A 25,188-nucleotide genomic window follows, 5' to 3' on the forward strand; every position below is an offset into this window, starting at 1 on the left:
AAGAGGATGGACTTGGGAGATTTAAGTCTGGAGAGAGGAAGACCAGTTTGGAGGCTGTTACAGTAATCCAGGAGACAGAGTGATGACTTAAACAAGGGTATTAGTATGGGTGAGGAAGGGAGGCCGGCTTGATAAGATAAACATTTAAAAGATAAACATTTAATTAAACATTAAAATCAGCAACAATTGGTCATTCATTAACTTAGCACAAAGTTAAAGCCCAAGAGCATTACTCTGTGCCTGTTAATAAGAAAAATCCGTCATTTAATTTCTAAATACTTTATTGAAGTAAAAGTTCTCCCTATCCCATTGTATACTGTTTATATTAACTTTGGAGATTAAAGAAATGATTTTAATGTACTGTGGCCAGGCACAGGTTTAGCAGCTTTAGTTTTTTTCTTTGACTTATCAGTAAAAAATAACAGACAATAAAATACAATATTAAAGAGCTGCTAGAATTTAATATACTTTCATTGCTTATCTCAATCCAAAAATTCCCTCCCTTTGACTTTATTGGCTATAATAATTAACTGCCTCTGGGAAATGCAGTTTACTTTTCCTGGCTCAAAACAACTTACGCCCAGGTTAGGTCATTTGAAGTCAGTCACCTCCAACCATATTTCTTAGCCCTGTGGTCTTCAGGGAAGGGAAGTCCTACAATGTCCAATCTGCTTTCATGTCCTCAATCCTTACTATCCTGAACATCCTCTCCCAAGATTCTTCCTAACAATCATCTTCCTTCTACCTTTTTTACTGTGCACCCTGGAACTCTTGCTCCAATGTTAATAAATGCCCCCATCTCCTCAAAATTTCCATTTATTTGTTTCACTGGACATGACTATTACTACTCAGTTCATCTGCTTGAGATCAAGATCCCTGACCATACCACTGCTATTCATAGGGTTTTCATGGCCAATTTGTTCGGAAGTGGGTATCCAGGTCCTTCTTCCTAGTTTGTCTTAGTCTGGAAGCTCTGCTGAAACCTGTCCATCATGGGTGACCCTGCTGGTATTTGAAATACCTGTGGCATAGCTTTCAGCATCACGGCAACATGCAGGCACCAGAGTATAACAACCGACATACAGGTGGTGTGTTTCCCCGACTGGAAATGAACCCAGGTCACAGTGGTGAGAGCACTGAATCTTAACCACTAGACTACCAGGGCTGGCTGTGTGAGGAACTGCCAGATTGTTTTGCAAAGTGGCTTTGTCATTTTACTTTCCCACAAGCAGTATACGAGGGTTCCAATTTCTTTGTATTCTTATCAACACTTGTTATTATTTCAATTTTTTATTCTAGCCATCCTAGTGGGTGTGAAGTGTTATCTCATTGTGTTTTTGATGTGGATTTCCCTAATAAATAATGATGTTGAGTGTCTTTTCATGTGCTTATTGGCCATTTGCATATCTTCTTTGGAGAAATGTCTATTCAGATCCTTTCTCAGTTTTTAAATTGTTATTAATATTTTTATTATTGAGTTGTAAGCGTTCTTTATATATTCTAGATACAAATAACTTATGAGATGTATGGTTTGCAAGTGTTTTCTCCTGTTCTGGGGTCACTTTTCACTTTCTTAATGGTGACCTACTTTTTTTTTGCTGCTCATGCTTTTGGTGTCGTGTCTAAGAATCCATCATCTAATTTGTGGTCATGAAATTTACCTCTATGTCTTCTTCTAAGAGTTTTATGGTTTAGCACATTTTACATTTAGGTCTTTTTTTTTTTTTCTTTTGGTGAGGAAGATTAGCCCTGAGCTAACGTCTGTTGCCAATTCTCTTTCTGCTGAGGAAGATTGGCCCTGGGCTAACATCTGTGCCCATCTTCCTCTACTTTGCATGTGGGACACCTGCCATGGCACGGCTTGATAAGTGGTGCATAGGTCCATGCCCCAGATCTGAACTGGCGAACCTGGGCCACCAAAGCGGAGTGTGCGAACCTAACCACTACACCACTGGGCTGACCCCTACATTTAGGTCTTTGATCCATTTTGAGTTAATTTTTGCATATAGTGTGAGGAAGGGGCACAATTTCATTATTTTGTCCGTAGATATCTGGTAATCTAAGCACTATTTGTTGAAAAGACTATTCCTTCCCCATTGAATAGTCTTGCCACCCTTGTTGAAAATCAATTGATAAGTTTGTTGATCTTTTAGCCAAGTTTTCTATCTATTATTGAAAGTGGAATATTGAAGTGTCTATTATTGTTGAATGGTCTATTTGTCCCTTCATATCTGTCAGTTTTTGCTCCATATATTTGGTACTCTGATGCTAGCTGTGTATATGTTTATAATTGTTATATCTTCCTCATGGATTTTCCTTTTATCATGATTTGATGGGTACACTTATGAATGATCTGGCAATGGGGAATGCCCCTGTTCCCTCCCTGCCCCCCTCAACTAAGAGGACATAAAAATAAGCCTTCTCTTACATGCAGAGAGTCTAGTTTTATCATTACTAGGATTGGCTTTCAGTAACTAATTGGCACAGCTATTCATTTATTGTCAGAAAGGAAGGCCACAGATTATTTATTCTAAAACACAAAAGATCTTATTTTTTGATTCTGTCCATTTCATTGTTTTAAACAGCAAGAGTGTGACTCTCTTGTTGCCAAATCATTAGATTCTAGCTCTTTTCTAGGCATATACCAAAAAATATTTCTTAAAAAACCAGACTTCTCATCTCTTGAAAGAAGGGAATATAGCTCATTCCTTCTTATATTTCTGCTGTGTAGGAGAGAGCCTGCTCTAGAACAAATGTCTGATGACAAAATTTTAAAACTACTTTTATCACCTCTTCAGGGACAGATATCTACACAGATATTAAAAAAAGGGAGGAGATGATGAGCCTTTTTATCCACATGAAATAAAAATGTATTGATTATAAGAGGATAAGAATAAAGTCTAAATCACCTGAAGTAGAAGTAACTACTGTTAAAATTTCCATAAATATTCTTCCAGATACCTATGCAGAAACAGAAGCAAATTTTTTTCATGGAACTACATTAACATAGGGTTTTAACCTGATTTTTTGACTTGTCAATGTTTTTTAAGATATTAAAATGTGTCATTCTTTTTAATATTGCTGAGACTATAAAATTAAGAGTTTAAGAAATTACTGGATTGGCTGGCCCCATGGCTTAGTGGTTAAGTGAGCGCGCTCCACTGCTGGCGACCCAGGTTCGGATCCCGGGCTCGTACCGACGCGCTGCTTCTCCAGCCATGCTGAGGCCGCGTCCCACATACAGCAACTAGAAGGATGTGCAGCTGTGACACACAACTATCTACTGGGGCTTTGGGGGGAAAAATAAATAAATAAAATCTTAAAAAAAAAAAAAAAAAAAAGAAATTACTGGATAGGGCCCAGCCCCGTGGGGTAGCGGTTAAGTGTGTGCACTCTGCTGCTGGCGGCCCGGGTTCGGATCCTGGGCTCGCACCGATGCACTGCTTGTCAGGCCACGCTGTGGTGGCGTCCCACATAAAGTGGAGGAAGATGGGCATGGATGTTAGCTCAGGGCCCATCTTCCTCCACAAAAAGAGGAGGATTGGCATGGATGTTAGCTCAGGGCTGATCTTCCACACCAAAAATGAAAAAAAAAAAAAGAAAGAAAGAAATTACTGGATAATTGTTGGTTCTTAACTTTTTTAAATTACACAAATAATATGCATTAAATATAGTAAAAATTAAATGATGCAATGCACATAGATGGAAAATTAAAAATCCTCTTTCACGTTGGATTCCTACTCTCTCTAATCTTCTAGAGTAATCACTGTTAACAGTTTAGTTCCCTTTCAGATATTTTTCTGAGAATTTCCATACAAACACCACAAATAGATAATTTTGGTCTGTTCCTTTTTACATGAATGGAATCACATCATACACATTATTCTGCAACTTGATTCCTTCAACAGTATATCCTAGTGAAGTTTTCCTATAAGTACACGTAGATTCCTTTCATTCTTTTCAACTGCTGTGAAGTGTCCCACAGTGAAGATGTTGCATATGTTGCAGGAGATGGAAATTTAAAATTTGATACTTTGCCTTCCAAAATATGAGAGGATCTGTTTCTTCCACATCCTGGACAACACTGAATACAACTAACCTTTCTAATTTTTACCTTTCTAGTGAACAAAAAGTGACATCTCATTATTTTCAAGGAAATTGCATTTCCTTGATTAAGCCATCTTGTCATGTAATAATTGGTTATTCACATTTATCCTGCCATCACATGTATCCATTTTTCTTTTTTGGTGTTTGTCTTTTTTTTTTGTAGGCATTAGAATTATTGTGGCTATTAACTGTCAGATTTATGTGTAGAGAATACTATCTTCCAATTGGTTGGCTTTTAATTTTGCTCAGGTCTGTGAGATTACAACTTTAAAGTTTATGTGGCTTGTTGAATCTATCAATCTTTTACTTTATAGCTTCTGGATTTTATAACTTGTTTGGAAAGGCGTCTCTCATTCTAAGATTATAAAATAATACCCCTACATTTACTTCTACATACTTAAAAAACGTATTTAGTAATTCAATCAACTTGGGCTGTACTTTATATATACCTGAGACACAGGGATCTATTATTTTTTTCTAAATTTACAGCAAATTGTCCTAACACCAATTTAGGGACTAGTTCATCTTTTTCTACTAATTAAAAAGACCATCTTTGCCATACATTAAATTCATATGCATATGAATTGCTGATTCTGAACTCTCTCTTCTACTCCATCAAGCTGTATAATCCCATGCTAATTCCATGTTGTTTATTTATGAGCTGTTAATTCTTCATATTTATTTAGGAAATGTTAATTATTCATATTTCTTTTACAGCTGTAAGTACAAAATGCTTTTAAAACACGTTTACAAAAATTATATTTAGTTTGCTAAGCCTGTAATGACATTGGAACTATATGGAAAACCCTGTTCCTTTATCGCCAGTGTCAAAGACAAACACAGCTGGATGTTAGTTAAAGTGTTGAAAACAGATTTTACTCAGTAACTACTGACAGTGGAGGCAAGAGCTGACCTCCATGATTTGTGCAGAGGTGACTGGGTATTTTAATGGAAGAATGAGGGAGTAGGGAGGAGTCAGCAGTGGCAGGGTGGGGGGGGGTGGGGGGGGGTGGGAGGCGCTGCTCAAGTAGAGTCAGGGAAGTGAAAAATCACAAAGGGTTGTGTAAAAGTGATTAGGCCAGTTGTGCCTGCCAGCAGGCAATTAAGGAAGTTAGGATTCTATCCTCCCACTGAGATTGAGAGAATGAGCTCAACCCTTCCTGATAATTAGATTTCAAAGGAATATCTTTCAGGTCCTGGAGAAAGACACATTTGAGTAGATATATACATCTCAAAGAGACAGAGGAAGGATTCATAACTGTAAATGAATGCTCTAAGAAAGGGAGGTCAGGGGCCTAATGCCAGGTATTGGCTAGAACAAACAGTAAATTCTTCTGAAGGTCCTGGTCTTTTCCAGACAGGAACTCAAAAGGGGGCTGGGTCATCTCAGGGACTTGGCTTTAGGCTGCTAGAAGCCATCTAGAGGTGGTCAGGTCTCTTAGTGCAGGGGTTTGGACAGAGTGCTTATGTGCCAAAGGTTCTTTGCAGTTCTCACCAGGTACAAATCATCATGTGCAAAACTGACATGCATTTTATGGGATATCTTTGATAAGCAGTTTCCTATTGCTTAAGTGACACTATTTTCATAGGACATGTTCATTTTTGACTATAAATGCTTTCATGGTTTGTGCCATACACACAAAAGATATCAGAATACAGGGATAAAAGTTATTATTTTACATTTTGCTGTATTTCGATTAGGTTCCCTAGGGGTTTTTAAGGACATTCTGTGTACAAAGGCATTAGCTGATTTCTGAGGTAATTGATTTTTATTGTTTTTGAACCAATATTCATTCATACAAATGACCTGAATATTAGACTATCACCTTATCACAGACAGCTCCAAAAGGATTTCTTGTAAGTTAATTTTACTGACTTACCTTGAAAGTTGGCTCACATCACTCCTCGGGAAGCCCAAATACTACACTAGCGACCTGAAGTGTTTAAAAAAACACATAAAAGGGAACGGTCTGGTGGCATAGTGGTTAAGTTCATGTGCTCGGCTTCGGTGGCCCAGGGTTCACGGGATCGGATTCCGCGTGTGACCACTCATTACTGTGGTGGCATCCCATATACAAAGTAGAGGAAGACTGGCACAGATGTTAGCTCAGGGATCATCTTCCTCAAGCAAAAGGAGGAAGATTGGCAACAGATGTTAGCTCAGGGGCAATCTTCCTTACCAAAATAAAAAAAAATTAAATTAAAAAAAACACAGAAAAGACATAGCCCCTACGCTTTTTTGAGATATTTAGGTAGAGATAAACATTTTTAGAAAATAGACTTATTGCTCTTGTAAAATGATTTATGCTTAGAATAAAATAATCCAGAAATGTACAGAGGAAAGCAAATCTTACTCAATGTCCTACTACCAAGACATAGCCACTATTAATATTTTGGTGTGTGTATATTTAATACACACACACATATCACTATATACATTCATACATTTAAACACACACATTTGAACACACTTTCATGAGCTCTCTATGCATATACACACATATACATTTTAATAATTTTGCGTAAATGGACTCATACAACATATGCTCTTCTGTAACCCATTTTTCACTCAATATTGAATAGTGGACAATTTTCTGTGTTAATAAACATAGATTGCTACTTTAATGATGTTAATGAAGAAAATCACAAAAATTGATAATTTTATAAATTCTTCATACCCCAACAGAAGTGATATTTTTACAAAGTTCAAAATTCAGGGCTGGCCCCGTGGCTTAGCGGTTAAGTGCAAGCGCTCAGCTACTAGCATCCCGGGTTTGGATCCTGGGTGCGCACCGACGCACTGCTTCTCCGGCCACGCTGAGGCCACGTCCCACATACAGCAACTAGAAGGATGTGCAACTATGACATACAACTATCTACTGGGGCTTTGGGGGAAAAAAAAAAAAAGGAGGAGGATTGGCAATAGATGCTAGCTCAGAGCTGGTCTTCCTCCACAAAAAGAGGAGGATTAGCATGGATGTTAGCTCAGGGCTGATCTTCCTCACAAAAAAAAAAAAATTTGATTATTTTACCCCTCTGATTCAAATCTTCAATGGCTTCTTTTTGCCTTTAGGAAAAGGACCGCAATTCTTGGCACGCTTTTCAAGGTCCTACACAATCTGTCCCTTGTCCACCTTTACTCATTCTGGATTTTATTTCTTATATCTACTTGGGCTTTGCATACATTGTTCTCTCTAACTACATTATCCCCTCTCAATTAGCTAACTTCTGCTCATCCTTAAGGTCTTAATTTAATTGTTACAGAAAGTCTTCCTTGACATCCCTCTCCCCGTTATGTTAGTTTGTTATATAGTCTCTTAACACTCTGCACTTCTCATTGACAATACCCTGCACAAGGATGCGTGCATTCTAGTTCAGAGTCTTCATCTCCTGATAAGAGGTAAGCACAATGCCACATGGAAGGAAGCACTTAACGATTAGTCCATAGACTAGTTTGTAAAGTAACGATGTAGCATACTTTTATAGAACAATCTGCTTAGTGACACATTTAACTATATTGTTTTTGTTGCCGTTATAAAAATTGCTGTTTTTAATTTATAAAGAAATAAACACACACACACACACATGTACGTATATACCTAGAGGGTACAACTTCAAAATTTAGTTATACGGATCACCCAAACAAAAAAGTTTGTAGATCACTACTCTAGAACATATTGAGAATTAAGATAGTAAAAAATCATAATTATCACAAGATAGTTATATAAAATCAATTTTTCTTCCGAGGTTCTTATCCAAAATGAGAAATGAAGCTTGCCTGTTAAAATCTACCTTGCCTTTCCTCCACATGTGGTCACTAAAAGCTAGCGATAAATTCGGTGACCCTTCCTTTTCCCAGTACTTCCCTGCTATATTCCAGTGACTAGCACTTCAATGCTTTTAGACTTTTTATAATCTAAGCCTGACTAGCAGATTAGTCAGTTCTGTGCTTTTATCCACAAGTGTTTTGCTAGACATCAACAAATGGAGCTGCAGGGCAAGCCTGAGGTGGGTAAAGACCCCACAAGTCTAAATAAGGTTGGAGAGCAGCCATGTTTCAAGTCACAGCTCAAGACTACGGGGAACTGGCTGATGTCCATAAGTGATTTACAAGTGGACAGATATTTATGTTGTTGATTCTTTTGTCTCCCAACTTAACAGCTTTATTTCATTGAAGGCTACCACCCTCATTCATCTAAAGAGAAGTACATATTGGAAGATTATTATTGTTATTCCATTCCAGGCAGTCAAAGGAAATATTAGTGTGTGATGTGAAAAACTGCATTTAGTCTCCCGAAATACTCCCCTGGATTTGGATTCCCAGGATGAGAGTGGAGAAGGCAAAAGTTGGTACCCAAATTGGAAATATATATACGTGTGCATATTTATATATACATATGTATACATATAATATATATGTATATATATTTTGTGATAAGACTTAGCATAGGATCTACCCTCTTACATTTTTAACTATATAATACAGTATTGTTAACTATAGGCAGAGTGTTGTTCAGCAGATCTCTAGAACTTATTCATTGTGTATAACTAAAACTTTACACCTGTTGAATAGCAACTCCCCATTTCTCCCTCCCCTGAGCCCCTGGCAACTACCATTCAACTCTCTGCTTCTATGAGTTTGACTATTTTAGATATCTCATATAAGCAGAATCATATAGTATTTGTCCTTCTGTGACTGGTTTATGTCACTCAGAATATTATCCTCAGGTGCATTCATGTTGTCACATATGGCAGGATTTCCTTCTTTTGTAAGGTATAATGATACCACATTTTTCTCATCCACTCATCCGTGGATGGACATTTAGGTTATTTCCACATCTTGGCTATTGTGAATAATGTTGCAATGAAGTGGGAATGCAAGTATCTCTTTGACATCCTGAAATGTTTATTTTGAACTCTCACACTGAAACTACACGTATGGTGCTTTCAAAAGTTAATTCAAAGTTGTACAATATTTTAAAAAGTGAGAGAAAATACCTAAAGTCCTGCCCTCATCATATTTATTTTTCCCTCATTTTGGGTGGTCCTTTTCAGTTTTTGACCTATTGCAAAAATATAAAACATACAGCTGTGATCATTATATAATATAATTTGAATTCTGCCTTTTACAATTTTCCTAAACAGTTTCACATATACCTAAAATTTTTACTTTTTTAGTGGTGGCATAATAGTCTTTTAAAATGGATTTGACAATTTAATCAACCTGGGTCATATTTTATATATACCCTGAGATATAGGGATCTATTGTTTTTTCTAAATTTACAGCAAATAGTCCTAACCCCAATTTAGGGACTAGTTTATCTTTTTCTACTAATTAAAAGGACCATCTTTGCCATATATTGTTCTGTGGGTCTGCCTCCCAACTGCATAATCTGGTAATCTTTAATATGTTAAAATCAGAGATACACCACAGAGTGTACATGCTACTGCCTTGTTACAGTTGATAGAATAGTTAAAATATAACTTAAAATTTAATTTCAAAATACAATGTTTGTGGAACTGCTGAAGGACTTCTGCAGAGCGCTTAAGGTTAGATGGTTTGCTGAGGCTGGATTAGAAGATCTTGGCTGTAATCAGATGTTGGACTTTAACTTGCAGATAGTGGTCCAGACACGACTTACATCTTGCTGTTCTGCAGCTCTCATTAACTACTGCACCAAGGAAGGCCACATAGTGAGGAAATAGCAGATCTGAGATTTGAACCCAGGCAGCCTAGCTACAGAGTCCATGTTCTTTACCATTTTGCTATTAACATTTGATTCTGGGGTTGTGCGAATTCATCTTGTGAAAGTCGAGAGGCAAATACAGTTTAAAATATAAAGCTGATGTGCAGTGGAGAAGAAAACCAGAAAAGATGATCCCCTTCTATGCCAAGTTAAGAAGCATGGACTTTGGATCTTAAAGGCAGTGGGGAAAACCACTGAGAGGTTTTAAGCAGAAGTAACATGATCAGTCTTGAATGCACACGAGATCACTCTGGTGTGTTTTGCTCCTCTAAGTTTCCTTAGAACCTTAATATAATTTTCATTTTTATTCCAGAAGTTGAGCTATCTCTGACCATCTCATGCATTTATTTTACTTTTTTTCTCAGAAAAAAAACTATAAGTAAAATTCATTTTTTATGCATTGAAAAAATTTTAAGTACACATTAGTTAATACAAGGCACTGCTTCAAAAAAATCTATGAAGGGCCAGCCCCGGGCTTAGCGGTTAAGTGCACGTGCTCCGCAACTGGCGGCCTGGGTTCGGATCCCGGGCGTGCACCGACGCACCGCTTGTCCGGCCATGCTGAGGCGGTGTCCCACATACAGCAACTAGAAGGATGTGCAACTACGACATGCAACTATCTACTGGGGCTTGGGGGGGAAAAAAAAAGGAAGAGGATGGGCAATAGATGTTAGCTCAGGGCTGGTCTTCCTCAGTAAAAAGAGGAGGATTGGCATGGATGTTAGCTCAGGGCTGATCTTCTTCACACACACAAAAAAATAAATAAAAACTATGAAAACAACAAGCTTACAAATTAGGTAAGTTAGGGGATGACTTGCATTATAAAACAATACTTAAATTTACAGATTTACGTAAAATTTCAAAGTTATGTCTTTCAAATCCACTAGAGGAAGATTATTTGTCTGAAGGAATTTGTTTTTCATATGTTAAAGGATCATTGTATAAAATTGAGCAAGTATACTTTTTAAAAATTGAATCAAATGATCTAGTTAAAAACTCCTATTACTAGTTAAACCAGTCAAATGACATTTGAAAAATAAGTCTTCAAATGCCCCTGGTGATCATCCTGGAAGTAAACTCCACCAACTCTGAGGGCAGGATGTCCTATCTCTCAATAATGAGAGATGATGCTAATGTATCATATTTTAGGAGAATTTAAATCAAAATCCCTCAAGCAGAGAATGACAATTTACAATCGAACTCTGACAAGTCTCATTCATTTGATAATATAACACATGTTATATATACAAAATCATATAATACAAAATAAACTTCCCTTATTGCCTGTCTGGAATCAGATCTTTTGTTTCAAATCTTTAAAATCAATTCAATTCTCCCAATTTATAAGAATGTGGAAGTTAAGCTCTGCAAGATGACACAAAGAAAAGTTTCCAGCATATGATAAATTCCTCACAAACTGCCCTTCAAAGCAAGAGGGAACTATTCCTAATGGTTCAGAAAAATTCAGATATTTAAAGAGGCAGGTCTTTACACAGATTATAATTGAAATAGCTTCGTGGAACCAAAAGGGAAATCTGTACAGAAGAACTTTTCTGTAATTTGTTCAAGTTGAAGATATTCATATTTTCTTTTAAAAGTATAAAACGAAGTCATAGAGTCATCAAAAAAATTATACAGTGTGTTTTGACCATAGAGTAACGAGGCTGATTTTTTCATGAGATTTAGAGTCACAGAGAGCACAAGACTTAAAATGTGTGTCTTTTCTTCAGCCAGGAACAACAGTGGGACCAGCCAAGGAGAGTGACTCATATGACCACAGTTAGACAAAGTTGCCAACGCTGTTTTCCATTTCACGTGCCCTCTGGAAGGGCCAAAGTGGAAAAGCAGACCCAATTGTGAATGTTAGCTTTTTCACATTCTGTAAGCTACAGTCCAACAGCTGCTATATGCTATATTAGGACTAGTAATGAGACTTTAATTCTAATATCTGAATTTTCCCACTATCTAACCTGTTAAATTGTGTTGAAAATATAAAGCATTACTAAGCTAATTTCTCCTTATGTAACTGGATAGTCTAATTTCGTATTGAAGGTTCAGAACAAGCCTCTCCAAGATGTGCCACTTTGGCATATTTGGCATATTTTAAGCTAAAGGCACTGGAGACCCTGTGGGATGAGGAGAAACTTTTACTTCTCCTTTAAAGAATTTAAATTGGAGGCCTTTCCATAATAATAACTATTACCAGAAATAAATTTTTATGACCTATCTGTATGGCAAGGCAGACATCTAACTACTCAACATTTGCTCTTCTTACTGTCCTGTGAATTACCCTCCTCTCCTCTGAAGCTCCAGGACTCTATCTCAATCCTTAGCTCAAGATGGCATAAATACTGTCAAATTAATAAACAGAAACCTCATTAAATTGGAGTCAGAAGGCCAAAAGTCAGGGCTTTCATACCTTATATTCATAGTGAAGCCCAACAGGAAAAAGAAAGATTTCCTCTTTTTGACTGGCAAGAAGCTCAGCCAATGAGAGACTGTCAAACTCAGCCAATGAACAGCCACTACACATCGAACTCTCAATTCCTCCAATGGACTCTTTGTTTACAATAGCCCTCTCAGCTTCCTCTTCCCCTCTATGAAAGAGTTTCTCCTCCTTTGCCCCTGGAGAACTTGCACATGGCTAGCCATGGTTGGCGACCTGGAAACGCAATTCTTTGCTGGTCTTGAATAAAACTATTTTTGCTGGAGAAATAACTGGCTGTCTATTTGTTGAAGGTCAACATTTTGGCAGCCTGTACAGTGATCCAGAGAAGACCCCTGACAACTCTAAGGCTAGTGAGCAAACAGGTGCAGTACCCACAAAAGAGGCCATTGACCTCACTGCTTTTCTTGCTAACCCTGGAGTTTGAGAGTAAGTCTACTCTCCTGGCGCTCCTGGAGCTGAGCTTCCACCATCTTTGCGTTTGAGGCTCTCCAGGCTTTATTAGAGATCGAGTTTTAAGGTTCCTTCTTTTCTGGTTAAGGCCTTGTTTGTTTGCAAGTACTTGAGTGGCACTTCGGCCTCTTTGAATCAGGCTGTTCCTTTGAATTGCGTTGATTTGATCTTTGGTTCATCTTAATGAAATCCGGACTGGCTGGTATTAAGCCTGCTTATGAGCTGTTTAAGCTATTTGAGAATTATTCCTTTCCTTTAGAGAAAAACCTCTAAGAAATGGGATCTCAGTTATCTACATATTTTGAGGTCGTCCTCCCTACAGGAACCCTGACCAATTTTATGTTTAAAAAATGCAGTCAGGAGGCCGGCCGGGTGGTGCAAGCGGTTAAGGGCACGCGCTCTGCTGCGGCGGCCCGGGGTTCACGGGTTCGGATCCTGGGCGCTCACTGACGCACCGCTTGTCAGGCCATGCTGTGGCAGCGTCCCATATAAAGTGGAGGAAGATGGGCATGTATGTCAGCCCAGGGCCAGTCTTCCTCAGCAAAAAGAGGAGGATTGGCAGATGTTAGCACAGGGCTGATCTTCCTCACAGAAGAAAAAAAAAAAAGCAGTCATTCCTCATGTGCATCTCTAACTAAATGGACCGATTTAATGAAAAGTAATTTAGAATATCAGTGGCCATTATGGAGAACTTTTGAACTCCCCAAACTTACTTTTCTTAAAGCTGAATTGGACAACCATAGCTCTGTAATTTCCAAAACTAAATGGAACTCCTACTTTGATTGGTATGTTGAGGCTTCCAAACGTTATCAGGAGTCTAAAATTGCCTCTTTGCAAAATAAAATTTTAAGATTAACTGAGGCATACAAACAAAGAAAGATAAAATGGCTTCCAAAGCCTCATGTTCTTCTAAGGCGCCCTCTTGTTACTCTTCCCCAGCTGCTTTGTCTCAGGCTCTGCCTCTGGTGCCATCTTGTTCTTCTTCCCTGGCTCCTGGTGCTCAGGCTCTACCTCCAGCACCATCTCCCTCCTTCCCTTCTATACTGTCTACACCTGCTTTATACTCTCAGTTCCCCCATAATAACATTTTACCAAACTTCCCCTTTTTCCTGAACCTCTCCCCACTCCCTCTTCCTCAGAACCTATCAGAACTTGTCCCTTTAAAATTAAGCCTTCTGAGGATCCAGGGGCTAAACACTTAATTTCTTATACTCCTTGGACTAAAGCTGAACTGTGAGCCATAGTCAAAGATTTTCCCAAAGAAACCCAAGATCCTCACAGATTTAAACTGAGGAATTTAATATAGTCATTCAAAGGTATCAACCTGGTTTCTCTAATTTATTTAGTTTTTGGTGAGGAAGATCAGCCCTGAGCTAACATCCGATGCCAATCCTCCTCTTTTTGCTGAGGAAGATTGGCCCTGGGCTAACATCCGTGCCCATCTTCCTCCACTTTATATGGGACGCCGCCACAGCATGGCTTTACAAGTGGTGCAGCAGTGCGTGTGCCCAGGATCCGGGGCTGCCGAAGTGCAGCACGCTCACTTAACCACTATGCCACTAGGCCAGCCCCCTGGTTTTGCTAATTTACATCAGCTGGTTCACATGCTTGTCAGTGAAGGCCCAGCATTGGATGAAAACTGGTAATTAGGAAAATCCTGAAAGGTCTCTAGAATTACAACCAGGAGACCAACCTGTTGATCTGCTGTATGATCAGGCTCAGGCAATCACTAAACAACTTCATTGGGCAATTCCTAGGCCTTTCCCAAAGACTGCTGATTGAAACAAAATTCAAGCTTGTGCACAAAAATCTGACGAACCTGTTCATGACTATTACAATCATCTTCAGATTGTTTTTAAAGAAAATTCTGGTCTTCCTTCAGATGTTGATTCCACCTGGGTATGTTTATTAATGGACTCTACATTTATTAATGGGCTGAATTCATTCTTTCCTTTCCATCCTAGTAAAAAGGACCAGGGTGGAACGGGAAACTACGTCCACTCCAGATTTAGTTAATCTGGCAAACCAACTCTCTGGCACTCTAGATTAGTCACTTAAAAGAAAGACTGCTAAAATTCTTAATCTTCAACTTCAGCAAATGAAGTCTCCTAAACAAAATGAAAAACGTCCTAGTTTCTGTTATCGCAAAGAATCAGAACACTGGAAAAGAGATTATTACAAATTTAAGTGATTCAAGCACCTTCAGCCCTCTAACTAGCCTTTGCAGTGTCCTCCAAATTCTCAATGATGGGGCTCTGAGGAACTTCAGGGGTCTTCCCAATCCTCCCTCTTAATCAGCTTCGAGAAACATTTCTCCAGATTGGAGATGAATCTCTTTCTGTCCTAATAGACATCGAAGCCACACTCTAGGTGCTTAATCCCACTACCATAAAGCAGCCCCTGCCTTGGAGTTCTAAAACAGTTCAGATAGTGGGAATTTCTAATAAATCTCAACAGGTTCCTGTCTCTGAACCTATTCCCTTTTGTTTAAGCCCTTTGAGAGACACACACCCTTTTCTCCTTAGTTCCTCCACCTCTATTCATTTATTAGGCTGACACTTCTTGGAAAAGTATCATGCCAGAATTTCTTTCTCCTGAAAGGGGGAAATAATTCTAGAATTTGACAGTAGTCATCAAAACAGCCAACCAGGTAAATTAAATGACCCTTTCACATCTCTTCTTTGCTCTGTCTCTGATGGTACTAGAGCTAATTCTGAACACTCATCATTTGTCCCTATTGAATCAGCTGCCACCCTCCTTTTGGGCAAAATCTCCAACTGATATTGGTAAAATTCACAGTGCACCTCTCATCAAGATTCAAATAGATCCCTTAAAACCTCTCCCCAGAATTAATCAATACCCTATAAGTAAAGAAGCCCTTCAAGAAATAAAGCCCATAATACAAGGTTACAAGGCTCAAGCCCTCATTATCCAGTGCACTTGTCCCTGTAATACTCCTATTTACCTGTGAGAAAACCCAAGGGCCAAAGGTGGAGGTTTGTCCAAGACTCCTGAACAATAAACAACATTGTTATCCCTCAACACCTTTTTGTTCCTAACCCTCATAGGCTACTAATATCTATTGCTACTGGAAGCAGGTAATTCTTTATGGTAATTGATTTATGTAGTGCATTCTTTAGCATTCCAGTTGATGAAGCTACTCAATACCTTTTTGCCTTCATTTGGGAAGGAAAACAATTCACCTGGATAGTAATGCCTCAGGGTTTTACTGAGAGCCTTTCGTATTTCTCGCAAATCCTGAAGGCTGATCTGGATGATATCAAGTTCCCAAAGGGTTCTACTTTGTTATAATATGTGAAAGATTTGCTTCTTTGCTCTCCTTCCCAAGCCTCCTCACAGGAAGACAGCATCCACTTGCTAAAGCTTTTAGCCTTAAAGGGAGATAAGGTCGCCAAGGAGAAAGTGCAGTTTGCCCAAACCCAGGTTCAATATTTAGGGCATCTGATATCAGAACAAGGGCTATACTTAGATCCAGACAAGCTTCGTGGTGTCCTAAGTTTCCCAAAACCCAAAACTAAGCACCAACTGCGATGTTTTCTCAGGCTAGTTGGTTATTGCCGAAATTGGATTCTAAATTTCTCTCATGGCCAAACCTCTTTATGTTTTACTAAAGAACAACAACCTCGTCCCAATTTTATGGGAAGAATCATATGACATAGGCTTTAAGGTCCCGAAGGAGAGTGATGTACCCACCTGCTCTTGGACATCCCAGTTGTCAGATTCCCTTTCTCTTCTTTATATACGAAAAGGAAAGGAATGTCCTTGGGGTACTCACCCAAAAACAGGGGGACCACAATTGACCTATAGGGTATTATAACAAGCAACTGAACCCTGTGGCATGGGAATGCGTCCCCCCCCCCCCAGCATTAGATACATTCTGCCACTGCCCTTTTGGTTAAGGCCACCGAGAAAATCATTGTGGGACCCCTTTAACCATTTTTGTACCTCATGCAGTAGAAGCCCTCCTGAATTCTCATCACACTCAACATATTTCAGCCAGCCACCTCACCTCCTATGAAAACTTTTTGTTAACTGCTTCTCACATAACTCTTTTAAGTTCTAATAACCTTAACCCTGCTACTCTTTTCTTCATTACCAATGAAGTCCCTCACAACTGCTTAATGCTGATGGATCACCTCCTGACTCCTCACGATGATCTGCAGTTAATTCCTTTGAGTAACGCTGATTTCTCATGGTTTACTGATGGTTCTTATTTAAAGGAGACAATGGCAAATATTGTGCTGGGTGTGTTATTGCAACTGCTTTTGATACTATTGAGGCAGTCTCTTTACATGCTACTTTGGCCTGACAGGCTAAATTATACGCTCTTACACAGGCTTGTACTTTAGCCAAGGGCAAAATTGCCAATATTTATACTGAGAGTAGATATGCTTTTGGAGTAGCTCATGATTTTGGAATGTTGTGAAAGCAATGAGACTTCCTTACTTCCAGCAGAAATAAAATTAAAAATGGCCCCCATGTTAAGAAATTATTGGATGCTATACTTTTACCTGCTGCTTTAGCTACTATTAAGATCCCAGGGCATTCTAAACTTGACTCTCTGGAAGCCAAAGGAAATCATCTTGCTAATATTTCTTCAAGAAATGCAGCCCTTAAAGGAACCAACAATAGCCAAGCCTCTGTCATGGTCCAAAGGGATATTTCCCCTAATGATAACTTAGAAAAACTAACTAGAGAAGCCCAACAATTGGCGTCAGAAGAGACAAAACACGATTGGAAATTCAACAATTGTTGGTTTGATAAAAAGAGAAAGCTCTGGTTCAGACCAAATAACAACCCAGACCTACTGAAGACTCTAATGTTCCTACGTCCAACCATGGTACATGCATTAAACCATTGGTCTACTCACAAAATGGTGGCATTCATGAATCAATATTGGTCGCAAAATATTAACAAGGCTGCAAAAAGCGCCCACTTCACTTGTCCCACTTGTCCAAGATACAACCCAGGGAGGCCTATTCATACTGCTCATGAATGCCTAATGGACCATTCAAAGTTTGGCAAATGGATTTCATACAACTTCCTCCATCTTATGGATCTAAATATGTTTTAGTCATGGTTTGTACGTTTTCTCACTGGACTGAAGCCTTTCCTTGCAAATAGCCTACTGCCTCTTCTGTGGCTAAAGTCCTTTTGGAAAGGATTATCCCTACCTGGGGAACTCCTCTTGAACTTCATAGTGATCGAGGAACCCATTTTACTGCTCAAGTACTTAAACAAGTCTGCGCTGTTTGGCCTGTTTTACAGCACTTTCATTGGGCTTATCACCCTCAATCCTCTGGTTTAGTCAAACACACTAATGGCATTATTAAGACTCAATTGGCAAAATTTATAGAGACTTTTCAAATACCTTGGCCAAAAGCACTGCCGTTAGTCCTTCTAAATCTCAGATCCATCCCCTTTGGAACTCATAAACTCTCACCCTTTGAGACAGTCACAGGATGCCCAATGTACTTGGCTCCTGCCTCTTTTGACCCATAGCTGATAAAAGGAGGTATATTCCAATATTGCAAAGGCCTAACTGCTTCTATTAAAAAGAACCATGTTTTGGTAGATCAATCATTTCACAGTGCACTACAGGAAGTTGAAGACCTTAAGCGTTACACCTTGCAACCTGGAGGTTTTCTCTATTGGAAAAGATACCTCCAGAAGGATTCTCTTCAACCTCACTGGAAAGGCTCCTATTGGGTACTGTTAACTCTTGTGCCACAAAACCCCAGGGAATAGACTCTTGGATTCACGTGATACACCTAAAGACAGCACCAAACCCTGACTGGAACTGCACATCATCTGGTGACCTGAAAGTAAAGATTTCCTGGAATTGAAGCAGATGACAGTTGATGAGAAAGCTTTCTCAAGATGTCTGGACCAGGTCTGTTGGAAGTTTCTCTGCCAAACTTTTGATGATGACATAACACTTCAGATGATCTCTGATGCCTATGCTCTTGATAACATATCAAGTTATTGATAACATATCAAGGACTTTAGAAAAGAAAAATGCCTGAGAGTTCTCCCTTCTATCCCTCCTTGTTACTCAAATGTGGCCTCCGTAGGTTTCCAATCTGTGCACTTTCCCTTTGACAGGACACTGAGGAACAGTCCTTCTTGAAATTGAGTGACAAAAAGCTGCCAACACTAGAAAAACCTGACTGTCGATCAGCAGTGCTTTCAGAGAAAGATCTTGATCAAAAGGGGAAAATCTCAAATTAATAAACAGAAACCTCATTAAATTGGAGGCAGGAGGTCAAAATGGGGAATTCTCACGCCCTATATCCATAGCAGAGCCCAAAAGGAAGAAGAAAGATTTCCTCTTCTTAGTTGGCAAGAAGCTCAGGCAATGAGAGACTGCCACAACTCAGCCAATGAAAAGCCACTATGCATTGAAGTCTCAATTCCTCCAATGGTCTCTTTGTTTACAATAGCCCTCTCAATGTCCTCTTCCCCTCTATAAAAGAGTTGCTCCTCCCTTGCTGCTGGGGGACTTGCATGTGGTTCTCCATGGTTGTAGATCCTGAATTGCAAGTCTTTGCTGATCTTGAATAAACCCATTTTTGCTGGAGAAATAACTGGCTATTTGTTTGTCAACAATATTTCATTTTGTCTTTCTGTCCCTGAACCTCTCATGTATGTGGGGTCTCTGAACCTCTTATGTATGTGGGATTCCTATACATACAAAATTAAATTTGATACTCTCCTGTTAATTGTCTTATGTCAATTCAATTCTTAGACCAGTCAGAAGAACCTAGCAGGGGAGAGGAAAATTTCTTCCTCCTCCACAGTATTCTGTTCCCTCATTGATTTTGATTAAAATTATAATATTCATAGAGAAAAAGAAAGAGTTCAGAGCTAAAAGAATACTATGAAAGGGCAAGTGCTTTTATGGACAGACTTTAAACTGGACTGTGATTGTTCATTACCTTAGTGTATTTACCAAGGAAGCTAAGGTCTCATTTAATTTTCTTGTTTGCTTTGGTTCAAAACTAACGGCTATATTCTCAGGACTTGGTTAGCCCTTAATCAAACAAAATGTTTATTGAGTTTCCACTTGGTGCTTCCACTCTGATAAGTGAATAGATGGTTCTGAAAAAGTTAGACTTGACTCATGTCAAGCTAAGGTTTCTAGAGAATGTATGTGCCATGCCAATTCACCACTGCAACTTGAATAAACTGGAATAATGCCTAATATTTACTGAGTGTTTATAATGGGGCCACAAGCTTGGCATGAACTAGCTCATGTAAACTTTATAACAGTTCTGAATATTGTAAGCAATCCTAACTTGTAGATTAGGACACTTAGGTTTAAGAAAGTTAACTTGCCTAAGGTCATTCAGTGGGATACACACCTGTATGTTTGCATAGGCTCAGTAATCTGTTGTTTCTGGGACTCCAGTGACAGAAAGTTCCTGAAAAATACTGACTTGGATGATGGGGAAGAAGGTGGAGAAAGTGTGCTAAGATCAGGTCCCAGGGGCCCTAATCTTGTCCCTCTTGACCAGGCTTGTCTGCCTGGTCACACTTCATGGCAGATGGCTCATGGCAGGTTCTCAGAGCAAACTTACTCTACACAAGCTAGGGCAAGGTGTGGAGAGAGAGAGGACTGAGAAATGGAAGAAATGGGAAGCTGTCCAGGCTGGGCAAGAAAAGTAAGGGGTCTGGAGGGGTACCCCCTTGCAGCCCACTCACCTGCCAGACATTGATTTGGAAAAGCAACAAGCCCCAAGACCCGCTGTGGATGCTAGGCAAACATTTATGAAGGGAAGCAGAATTTGTCACTCCAAAATGTGCCTCTTTAGCATAAGAATTATTTTAGGCTGATTATTTTTAAGAAACAGCAGACATAAGAAAAGCTATAAAAACTAAGTAGAAGTTACCCATTTGTAAGAGACAGTCACATGTATAATAGAAATCTTCATTTGCAACGGTGTCTCCCAAAGCAGTACCAGAAAGACCTGGATGACCTTATCTCCAGAAACTCTTGTCAACGCAGAAGGCAACGACTTAAACCTGCATAACCACCTTACCCTTGTTTACTGTTCTTTTCCTAATAACCTCTCATAACTGACTCCCCAACCCCAACTTCTTTTGTCTTTAGCTGAAGACGGTATTTAAGGTGATGGCTTCTGCCATTTCCAAGTTACTCAGTTTTTCTGGGTATCTCCCATGTATACGGGAGATAGGCATGTTATTAAACTTTTGTTTTCTCCTGTTACTCTGTTTTATGTCAATTTGATTATTACACCAGCAAAAGAACCTAGAAGGAAAGAAGGGAAAAGTTTTCCGCCCCTACACTTATCTCTAATCTTGGGAAAGGCAGACACCTGCGCCCCCTCAAACCTATGGGGCTAGGAGGCTGAAGGGACAGGTGCGCGCCAATACAGCTGCCTGGAACACGCCCGACCACGAAAAAACACGGCCGCCTCGAAGCTGGGGATCGTCCCCGCGCTCCCGCGACTGCGCAGAGCTTAAGCTCCTGGCGGGGCCCCTCCCAGCCTCGCTTCTCTACAAGGCTCAGCCTCGGCGGGCGGCGGAGGCGCAGCGCGGGGGGCCCCAGGACGTCATCTCCGCGCGGTCGAGCCTCCGGCCCGCCCCCTGCGCGCCTTCCCTCCCCTCTCTTCCCAGTGGCCCGGCGGCGGCCGGGGCAGCGCGCTCTGTCACACTCACACGCACACTCCAGCCCGCAGCCTCCTGCAGCCGGACCCCGAACATGGCGGCTCTCAAAGTCCTCTCCTCCTGGCAACGGCTCTGGGCCTCTGCCCGCGGCTCCGGGGGCGCCTGGTCCAAGGTAAAGAGCGGGTAAGGAGGAAGGCCATGCGTTAGAAGAACGCGGACGAAACGCCGAGCGATGCCCGTGTTTTCTCCTCTCCCGCATCCATCCTCTCCAGCCTGGGAGCTGGCAACAGTGCTGCCGGACCCGGGGCACCGAGACGCGCCGACGCCTTCCTTGCCTCGTGACTGCTTTGGCTTGGTTCTGCATCTGCTTCCCCGATGGGGCGAGACGAGGCAAAGAAGTGCGCGGAGAGGCTGAGAAGCGGCGGGAGGACGCGTGGCACCGCCGCCAGCGCCCGTCGAGGCTCGCTGGCGTCCTCCCGGGCACGCATCCCCGCCTCGCCGCAGCCTGGGAGGGGCTGGGAAGGGGCCCTGGCGGCCGGAACGGGGCGAAGAGGGCGCACCAGTTTAAGAGGGGAAGAGGGGAAGGCAGCAGGAGCTGGGTGTGCGCCCTGCATTGAGGGTCTTGGGGTAGGGGCGCCTCTAGAGGCCGGGAACCCGGGCAGGTTGGCCGCGGCTAGGAGAGAGTTCACAGCCAAGGGGGCGGATGCTGGGCCCCTCCCCTCTACTCTACTCCCCTATTTGGCTGTGCGGCCCCGCGGCAGTGAGAGAGGGAACTCGGACTGGAGCGCTTGCCTGGGCGTCTTACCTGCCAAGCGGAGAAGCTTGTCGAGGTCTGGCCCGTGGCTCACGCACGGTCCCTTGGGGGGATCCACGTTAGAGGATTTACATTTTCAAAGCCGTTTGACAGCTTTGTTCCGCCCTTACTGCCGGCTCTCCACCCAGTGGTATCCCGAGGCACTTTCGCCCCGGTTGCTGGTTGGTGTGTTTTTTGCCCCGTGCACTGTCCCCGCCTGTAAGCCCACGCTGCAGTGGGGTTTCTGTCCCGAGCCCTTGGAGGCGAGTAATAGACCAGAGCGCTGGGTCCGGGAGGGTGGCTTACCTCGGCTACCTCCGTAACCGAAGAGCATCTTCTTTGGAAGGGAAAACGAAAAGTGATTACTTAGTAGAGTATTGAATAATAGTTCTGAGCTTGAAAGCGTGCCCTGCACACAGCACGTACTCACAGAGAACTCCTGCCCCGCGCCATTGCTCTTTCTGGCGTCCAATCTCTGAGAGTAGTGCACGCAGAGGGACCGCTAAACCCCTTAGGTAAGTGCTAGGGGATGACTTAGAACTGGAACATTTTACTCATAAATGCTTCTTAGGAAGCATTTTGATAATTGCAGATAGCTTTGGATGTATAAAGCATTATTAAAAAGGAACTTGACCTTTGCTGAGGTCGCTGTGGGTGCTCAAACGAATGCAATCCGAGATACTGCGATATCCTTGGGCGAGGTCAATAACATCACCTCTGTTGGCAGTTACTTGCGTAAGTGTGTTTACTCATTTTCCCGCCTCAGGTATATCATTAAACCATCCCGAAGCCCAGCAAACCTCTTCTTAGGTGTCAGAGCTACAAATTATAGCTTTTGCAGTATTTCATTGAAAGGTCATATCAACTTTTTGTGTGTGTGTGAGGAAGATCAGCCCTGAGCTAACATCCATGCCAATCCTCCTCCTTTTTTTCCCCTAAGCCAGAGTAGATAGTTGTATGTCCTAGTTGCACATCCTTCTAGTTGCTGTATGTGGAACATGCCTCAGCATGGCCAGACAAGCAGTGCCTTGGTGCGGGCCAGGGATCCAAACCCGGGCCACCAGCAGCGCAGTGCGAGCACCTAACTGCCAAACCACGGGGCTGGCCCGGCAAGTGCACATCAAGATTCAAACTTTTGCCGTTCAGTTTTGGTCACCATAGGTCCAACTCCTGCTTTCAAGTGTTCCTCAAGAGCATTTAGTGCCCTTACTGCTCATTTAGCCCCGACATCTTCACCTCCTGCTTCCGGTTTAAATGTAACACTTGTGTTCTGGTTTAACTTTTGAAATGTACATATTGTCTTCTTAACCAGATGGAAGTTTCTTGTTGGCAGGGACCATAATGTATGCCTTTTTCTGATCTCTCTCCACATTATATACTACCCTGCGTAGAAGAGACACTGAACACATGTTTAGTACATGGATGAGAGAACCCTGTGGGCAAACTTTAGTAGTAACCTTCAGGATTTTTTTGCTAAACATAACCAACAGATAAAATGACATAGGTTTTTTTTGTTTTTAATGATAGGCAAGTCTCTCAAACTTGAGAGTGCATCAGAGTTACCTGGAGGCTTTATCAAACAGATTGCTTTGGCCACCCCTAGAGTTTCTGATTTGATAGCTCCTGGATGGGGCCCTGTAGTTTGCATTAATAAGTTCCCATGTGATGTTAATGCTGCTGATCTGAGGGCTGCACTTTCAGAGCCATTGGTGTTGACTTAGATTAAAATAGACGATCTGAACATATCTTCCTTCCTCCAATACTATTTTGGAGGGAGCATTTAATACTATTTTTCCATTCGCTGTAGAAAATTATTACTGGAAAAAAATCATTAAACTACCATTAACACTTTGCTTCTTCTCTTCCTTGAAATGATCTTTTCCCGGATTTATCTCCAACCTGACTCTCCTGAGCTGCAGTCCTTCTAGTACGACTTACTGGTCGATTCCACCTGCATGTTACTCAGCACTTCAAGCTGTTTCTGACCCTGTATAAACCAGCCATAAAGTGGCTTTTCCCTCCCTTGTTTTGTTTTGATTGTGATTAACAGCACCAGTATCCATCCAGTGTGGAACCATTCTCTCCTCTCCTCCCTTCTCCACCTCCCATTGATCACCAGTATCATGTGTAATAATTTTGTAATTATTTGGTGACTATTATCCTTGCTAGTTTGTAAGTTTCATTAGCGCAGGGACTATGCCTGTGTGGTCTTTTTGTTTTAATTCTATATCCTGAGTATTTAGTATATTGATACAAAATAGAAATTTTTGAACAAATAGACGAATGAATGAAAGATTGAATTCCCCTGCCACTTTCCTGACTCAGGGTTTTGTATGAGAGTTGTGACATCTGTCTGTTTCAAAAGCTTTGCTGTCCCTTTCTCATTGAAGGATGAAGTTGAACTCATTAGTGTGGTCTTTAAAGCCTTTTACAACCTGCCGCAGTCTCCCTTTCTAGCCTGATCTACATTAGCTTCTCTCCATGGGACCTGATCTCACATATCCCTAAGCACATTGACTCTTCACATCTCTGTACTCATGCAGCTCCCCCTTTCTGAATTTGCCATCCTCATTAGTACTTTAACTCTTGACAAGCTCTTCAAGCTTTCTGATCCACTAGACAGAATGTGTCTCTCCTTCACCTGTGATCCTTAAGAGTGCTGGCTATCCCTCCAGTGTTGGAATAGAACATGTATATTCCCTCGAAAACAAAGTATACCACTGCTACAGAGAATTGCCTATGTCAGCAACTCCATGTGAGCTCCTTGTGATTTATTCACGTCATAAGTGCATAATTGGCAGTGTTTAGTCAAGATGAACATTCCGCCTTTGGTAGACACTGGTCCAGTGCTGGACAGCTGAAGCATTTCAATACTTGTCATCACCTTCTCTTGGTGGTGATTGCATACTCCTGCAGGTCTGTAAGTGTGTGTATCGACCTGGATATTACTGCCATTTCCTTCTAACATGGTTCTCTTCATCTCTCTCTAT

At 41.1% G+C, this 25,188-nt stretch overlaps 1 protein-coding gene across 2 annotated transcripts in view; it reads left to right on the forward strand.

Moving 5' to 3' along the window:
* Positions 1-21,282: 21,282 nt before the first annotated feature.
* The window catches only part of OXCT1 (3-oxoacid CoA-transferase 1), a 130,294-nt gene continuing 126,388 nt past the window's right edge, over positions 21,283-25,188 (forward strand). The window contains exon 1 of one of the 2 annotated variants that reach the window (XM_058564163.1): positions 21,283-21,577. In XM_058564163.1, the coding sequence (XP_058420146.1) occupies positions 21,500-21,577 (78 nt within the window). In that variant the 5' untranslated portion in view covers positions 21,283-21,499. The remainder of the gene's footprint in view (positions 21,578-25,188) is intronic. The other variant, XM_058564162.1, reaches the window with a different exon arrangement.

This window comes from Diceros bicornis, chromosome 20, assembly GCF_020826845.1.
Source record: "Diceros bicornis minor isolate mBicDic1 chromosome 20, mDicBic1.mat.cur, whole genome shotgun sequence".
Lineage (NCBI taxonomy): Eukaryota > Metazoa > Chordata > Mammalia > Perissodactyla > Rhinocerotidae > Diceros > Diceros bicornis.